A 6,906-nucleotide genomic window follows, 5' to 3' on the forward strand; every position below is an offset into this window, starting at 1 on the left:
CCGCCAGCCGCTAGCCCTATCTCGCACTCACTGGCGGTGACAATTCTAGGGTGAGCGTATGCGAGTAGAGGCGCGTGAGCCGATTCTTGATCGCATGCCATTGGCATATAACTTGGCTTGGCGTGCGACCTCAGCGCGCCCGCCGTCAGCTCGACGGGGCGCGCATGTCAGCGAGAGGTTTGCCGGTAGAGCGATCCCGGTCTTGTCGAACGCGAGCCCCACGCCACGGTTGCCAGCCGTGCCTTCGCGAGAGTCGCCCTCGAGCTGCGTCCCGTCGGCACTACCCTCGAGTGCGTGTCGCTTTGGTTGGCGACACCCTGTGTTAATGCCAGTGCGCGCCAGTCCCGAGGGAGCTTTGTTGTTGTAAAATTCCATTGCGAGGTATCGCGACCTTGTCGCGACCTGTTCTCGTTGTCGTTACCTACCTAACCGACCGTGCCGTGCCGGTCGTGCGTGTGGCGCACATTAAATACATGCGCATCACAACCTGGGGCGGCGAGCCGCAGCGCACCTCGTCCTTCGACGGCGAGGAGTACCTTGATCGGTGCGGCGTTGCGCCGTACATGCGCGACGCGCTCGCGCTGCTGCTCGAGAACCGACCAGCAGGTGCGAGGCTCGCGTCCATGGTTTCAGCAGCGACTCCCCCCTCCTCTCCGCCACCCCTCCCTCCACTCTTCCGTGCAGAACCGATTGGGTTTCTGGTGCAGTACTTCCATGCGGCGCTCAGCGAGTCGACCGCGCTCACGCGGGCGCTCCGCCTCATCCGCCTCGCGCCCCGCAGCCACACTGCGTTTAAAGACAACCTCGTCGCAGCATTTGCAGCGCTCGGCGGCCAGCAGGCGGCCGTCATAAACCACGACCCACTAAAAACGCTCATCCAAGTCGTCGACGAATCTGAGATCACTTGCGCCGTGTCCCGAGCAGGGGCAGCGTTTCGCTGGGGAGCCACTTTGCGCGGGGGAGCTGGCGCGGGTGCTCAAACAGCTAACGAGCAGTTGCCCGCTCCACCTCGGCAAGGCGCTGCTGACCCTACTCGACAAGTCTGCCCATAGCCGCGAGTTTGCTCCTCCCACAACACGCTCTCCACAGCCCACGGCAAAGGCGACCCATCCATCACGCGAACGCGATCCGCTCGACCACATCCGGGCGATTACATGAAGCGCTCTTTGCACTCTCGCCACAGGCGCGAGGCGGATCCGATCTCATACTCCGACTTTTCCTGCACGGCGACGTTCCTACCGCCCCCTCAGTAGCCCCTCCTGCGCCCTCGTCACTTGCCCGCCCTCCAGGTGGTTGCGGCACTTGTGCTCGAGGAGACCCTCGCCCACGCGGAAGCGCTCGCCGAGATCTGCGCGGATGGGCCGGCCTGGCTGGCGGCAGACCGCCAAGAGGCACACCCACAACAGCCGAGAGAGGCGAGCACATAGTCATAAAACAAACAGAGCCGAGATGCCAGCGCCTCGGGATGTGGAGATGGGGGGAAGCCCTCGCGCGACCACCTCGCCGTACCTTCCAGGGTGTGGTGGAGCCGGCATGCGACCCCTCAAGGAGCACAGTGCCGTCTGCCTTGCGCGCCCTCGTGGTGGGCCAGATCGAGCTGCGGCATCACGCCCGCCAGAGCGGAGAAGCGGTGCGACGCCCCATGCGAGACACTTTCGAGCGGACTGCCACACCACACGGACTGCCACACACGCGGCCCGGACGTTTCATTCCTCTCTCACAGGGCGGGCAAGAGTCGGCAGCGGCGTGGGCAGCGGTGCAGAGGGAGACTTTCCTCGCCCTCGGCCCCGCGCTGGGCGGCGGGCCACAGCCCGGTCAAGCGACCGGACCTGCGGATTCGGCCTCAGGAGAGCCTGTTTGCCTAGAGGCACGCGCGCTCCTTCACGGCGCAGGCGGAAGCTCGCTCTTTGCAAACACTCCTTCTCCGTAGCAGGAGTACTATCGCAGCATCCTGCGCGCGACACTGCGGGGCGAGTGCGGCGGTGGCGCCGACGACGCGCTCGTCGACAAGGCGGTGCGGAAGTCCCAATGCCCAGCTGACGCCTCGCCCGTGCGGACTTGCTGACCACACATGCGAGTGCTGCACCCCTCGCAGGTGGGTTTGGCGACGCTGCGAGAGCGTTCGTCGGATGTGAGGCCGCCAGCAGCGGTGGGGGAGCTGGCGAGGCGGTTACGAGAAGCGAGGCCGAGAAGCTGAAGGGTTGCGTGCGTTTTTGCCACGTGCTAAAAAATGAATCAAAGTGGCCGAAGTGCTGATCACTGTCTCACTGAGGTGAGCGAGTGTTGACACTTTACACACTCGACTTGTAGACACTCTGCCGATTGGCAATTCCTGTAAAAGCTGTCAGTGTCCGCAGCGAGCCCACGTACCAAATCGTGAAAATATTGTCTATTCACTCACATTAGACGACTTCGCTCTCTAACGTGTACAGAGATACGGTACGGTCTGAGGGATTCGACCCTCCCCAGTGGGCGATTGCCCAAGTCAGATGGATATGTGGGAGACGGCGAGTCCACGCGCCCCTCTCATGCCAGCAGGTTGACTCCCTCGTCCATGTCGAAGAGCCGCTGTACCGAGTCGCCCGTGTGGATGCACTTGATGGCCTGATCACAGGACGTGACAACATCGAGCGATAGAATAGAGTCGCCCGTGTGGAGGCACTTGACGGCCTGCGCGAGGAGCTTGCCCACGCTGATCTGGCGCACCTTCCTCGCCTCGCGGTTCACCGACGGCGGCAGCGGGATGGTGTTCGCGACGATCACCTCCTCGATGGCGCACTCCTCGATGCGGTCGGCGGCGGGCGGGTTGAAGAGGCCTACTCATTGCACACCTCGGCGATGTATCGGCGACCTCTCGGCGATCTCTCGGCGGTAGCTCGGCGATCTCTCGGCGGGGGGTTGAAGAGGCCTATTCATTCCTCTTCGTCAAGAACAACGGACGCATGAGTTCGCGTCGCCCGGGCGGAAGAGGAGGCCGTGGGTGGCGAAGGCGAAGACGCGCGACGCGCCGAACGACTTGAGCGCGTTCGTCGCCATGAAGAGAGTGCCCGCCTGTTCACAGCTCGCGCTGTGAAGAGGCGCCGTCCACGGGCCGCCTGACGGGGAGCAGCGACCGCGTCCATCTCGGCCACATCTCGGCCGCATCTATCACTCGGCCGTCATCTCTCGGCCATCATCTCTCGGCCACCTCTCGGCCGTCTCTCGGCCATTCTCAGCCACTTCTCGGCCACCTCTCGGCTATTTCTCGGCCATCTCTCGTCCATCTCTCGGCCATCTCTCGGCTATATCCCGCCGTGTCGATCATGTCGTCGACTAATTAACTGCTAGTTAACTGCGAATTAACTGCGAATTAACTGCTAATTACTCGCCGTGTCGATCATGTCGTCGACGATGATGCAGTCGCAGCCGGTGACGGTGCCGACGAGGTCCGCCTGTGCAATCTCCGAGCCCAGCTCGCCCTTAATTATGAATCATTCTTAACTAATAGTGAATCAGAGGGTCCGCCGCCTGCGCGATCTCCGAGCCCAGCTCGCCCTTAATTATGAATCATTCTTAACCAATAAATGAATCAGAGGGTCCGCCGCCTGCGCGATCTCCGAGCCCAGCTCGCCCTTAATTATGAATCATTCTTAACCAATAAATGAATCAGAGGGTCCGCCGCCTGCGCGATCTCCGAGCCCAGCTCGCCCTTAATTATGAATCATTCTTAACTAATAGTGAATCAGAGGGTCCGCCGCCTGCGCGATCTCCGAGCCGAGCTCGCCCGTCGACCTTCGCTGCGTGATGATCATCGCTAGCGAGGCTCGCATCCCCTGCGCCTCGAGGCCCTCGCGAAACATCTTTGCTCTCGCGACGCCGCCTGTGGTTTAACGACAATGAATCATTTATCATTGCTCTTTCATAAGCGTCTTTGCTCCCGCGAGGCCGCCTGAGATCAATAATCATTAACCATTTATCATTGCTAGTTCATAAACATCTTTGCTCTCGCGACGCCGCCTGTGATTTAACGACAATTAATCATTTATCATTGCTAGTTCATAAACATCTTTGCTCTCGCGACGCCGCCGCCCGCGTCCGGCGAGACCACGGCGACTAGTTAGCTGCTAGTTAACTGCTAGTTAAGTGCTACTTAACTGCTAGTTAGCTGATAGTTAACTGCTAGTTAACTACTGATTAACTGCTAGTTAACTGCTAGTTAACTGCTAGTTAACTGCGAATTAACTGCTAGTTAACTGCTAATTAACTGCGATTAACTGCCTGCGTCCGGCGAGACCACGGCCACGTTGTTGAGCTCGCGCGTCTTGAAGTAGGACACCGCGATCGGCGTGGCCCAGAGGTTGTCCACCTGTGGTATCCATTACCAAGTATGAACCGCTGGCAATGATGGTGACTAATACTGGGCCCAGAGCTACCTCTGGGGAGAGATGTGGGAGAGATGTGGGAGAGATGGGGAGATGTGGGGAGAGATGGGGAGAGATGGGGAGAGATGGGGCTCTCCACCGGCGTGCGCGGGCCGAAGAACCCCTGGATCTGGCCGCAGTGCAGGTCGACGCAGCACACCCGGTCCACCCCCATCGCCTGAGAGAGAAGCAGCAGAACTGCGGTGGGCACAAAAAAGAAATATGTCGCCCGGAGGTCCCCCCCCCCCCCTTCGTCGTCGCCTCCATCATCTTCGCAACGTCCGCCGCGGAGATGGGCACTCGCGACCGCTCCTAATTAAAAAGTTAATACCACAACCAATCATTACTGACGGGTGTTAAGTAGTAATTAGAGGGGCACGCGCGGCCGCTCCTTGCGGTCTTGCCTTGCGTAGCCGTAGTACGGCACCACGGCCGTCACGCGCGCCGCGGCGGCGCGCCGCACCGCCGACGCGCACAGCAGCAGCTCCATCAGGTTGTCGTTCACCTGTTCACGGCTGGAGGTGTGAAGAGGCGCCGTTCACAGCAGCAGCTCCATCAGGTTGTCGTTCACCTGTTCACGGCTGGAGGTGTGAAGAGGCGCCGTTCACAGCAGCAGCTCCATCAGGTTGTCGTTCACCTGTTCACGGCTGGAGGTGTGAAGAGGCGCCGTTCACAGCAGCAGCTCCATCAGGTTGTCGTTCACCTGTTCACGGGTGCGCGGGTGTGAAGAGGCGCCGTTCACAGCAGCAGCTCCATCAGGTTGTCGTTCACCGGAGGGCAGGTTGGCTGTATGATGTACACGTCCGAGTTGCGCACGTTCTCCAGAATCTGAATCGACACCTCGCCGTCCGGGAAGCGCGCGATCTTGGCCGGCGTGAGAGGCACCCCAAGTCTCGCCGCAATCTCGCTGGAGAGCTCGCTGTTTGCGTTGCCCGTGATGAGCTGCAGCTGCGGCCGGCTGCCTGCGGCTGCGATCCCGCTCGACGACACTCCGCCGGGCCGGCGCGACTTGAACATCTCTGCTAGGATGCTCATCTTGCCGGAGCAGAAGGCCTCCTTCTCGAGCCGCGCCTCAAACTCTGGGCCGAGCTCCTGCGCTGTGCCGCGCAGCTCCATCCGCTTGTCATACCTGTTCACAGCTGGAGGTGTGAAGAGACGCTGTTCACAGCAGCAGCTCCATCCGCGTGTCGTACTTCTTCATGATCTTCTGGAACCCCTTCGTGTTGATCCAGACGTACGTCTGCAGCCGCCCGAGCATCCGATACGCCTCGTAGAACTCGCGCTCCGCTAGCTTCGCCTCAATCTCCGCCGCCGCCGCCGCCGCGTCGCCCTCGCGGCCGTCGCCGAGCGGCGTCGCCTTGAGCCGAGCCGGCTTTGGCGAAGGCACGCCGCCGCCAGACCTGTCCGCGGCGCCCGACGAGGGCGGCCCGAGCGACAGCGACGCCAGCGATGCCGGCGTGCCTGGGTGGCGCGGCGTGCCTGGCCCGCAAGAGCCGCCAGACGCGCGCGAGGAGGGCTCCTTGGCGGACCAGCGCTCCCGGCCGACGGGCGTCTGGTCGAGGACCGCCTCGAGGTGCTGGCACTTCTCGAGGAAGGCGCGGTTCACCTTCTCGAGGTTGTCTTCGAGCGCCTGGAAGAACTCGGCGTCGACCTCGTCCTTGGTGGCGTCGTCGTCCTCGAGGCGCTTGAGGATGAGCTTGAGCTCCTTGTAGTCGATGTAGTCGTCCTCCCACCCGGGCGCGCGGTACTGCTGCAGGTCCTTGCCGAACTTCATGCCCGCGGCGCGAGCGGCACCGGCTCACGAGCCCGGGCGAGAAAAAAAAAGAAAAAAAAGTCGGGGAAAAGATTTTCGGAAAATCCGTGCGAGAGGTGCAGTGCGGCGTGTGTGTGCGAGCGAGCGTCTCTTTCTTAACACCGCAGGCGGGCGCTCTCAAAAAACGCGGCAGGCAAAAAAAGAATTTCCAAAGAAAATATATGGCGGGAACCTCTACTACGACACACTCTCACACACGGAAACTGCAGTTTTCAATCACGATCAGTTGAGTACAAATGCCCACCTTCATGAAGGGCGCTGCCGACTCCGCGACGGCCGCCGCGCTGCGCCCGTCCGCCTGAACGCGACCACGCCACTCCCATCCGCCGCACCCCGCGCCCTCGCACCAGCGTGCAGCAGCGAGATGGGGCTCGTGTTGTGCGGACCGTCGCCGTGCCGCCGGACGTGGCGGCTCGCGTTGACGCTCTCGCCCGAGCCGACACCTCGGTCTCCGCCCCGCTCCATGCCCCACCCCTGCTCCGCGCTCGCCTCGCGCGTGAACGACGTCCGATCAAAGTCGCCGCCGGGACAGATGCGCTCGCACGCAGCGCGCGTGAGGCTGTGCTGCTCAACAGCAGCCCAGAAGAGGTCGGTTGCAACCGCGTAGAGCGCCTATTCATCCGCTGGAAGAGGAAAAGTGGTCCTAATGCCGAAATGCCTTTCGCTCGCAGAGCTGCGTCTCGCCGTCACCTC

At 61.7% G+C, this 6,906-nt stretch overlaps 2 protein-coding genes across 2 annotated transcripts; one reads left to right on the forward strand and one right to left on the reverse strand.

The window, feature by feature from the left end:
- Positions 1–473: 473 nt before the first annotated feature.
- EMIHUDRAFT_115918 (hypothetical protein) lies at positions 474–2,065 on the forward strand (the record flags this gene model as incomplete). The annotated part of the gene is made up of 3 exons (XM_005776767.1): positions 474–606; positions 685–881; positions 1,934–2,065. The coding sequence occupies 3 exons, from the start codon at positions 474–476 to the stop codon at positions 2,063–2,065; spliced, it is 462 nt and encodes a 153-aa protein (XP_005776824.1).
- Positions 2,066–2,526: 461 nt separating this feature from the next.
- Positions 2,527–6,000, reverse strand: EMIHUDRAFT_457751 (hypothetical protein; the record flags this gene model as incomplete). The annotated part of the gene is made up of 10 exons (XM_005776768.1): positions 5,594–6,000; positions 5,172–5,529; positions 4,792–4,905; positions 4,662–4,712; positions 4,501–4,578; positions 4,258–4,345; positions 3,738–3,859; positions 3,369–3,431; positions 2,976–3,051; positions 2,527–2,816 (listed from the first exon to the last, which is right to left on the reverse strand). The coding sequence occupies exons 1-10, from the start codon at positions 5,656–5,658 to the stop codon at positions 2,527–2,529; spliced, it is 1,305 nt and encodes a 434-aa protein (XP_005776825.1). The 5' UTR covers positions 5,659–6,000.
- Between the last annotated feature and the right edge of the window lie 906 nt (positions 6,001–6,906).

This window comes from Emiliania huxleyi (assembly GCF_000372725.1).
Source record: "Emiliania huxleyi CCMP1516 unplaced genomic scaffold EMIHUscaffold_272, whole genome shotgun sequence".
Lineage (NCBI taxonomy): Eukaryota > Haptophyta > Isochrysidales > Noelaerhabdaceae > Emiliania > Emiliania huxleyi.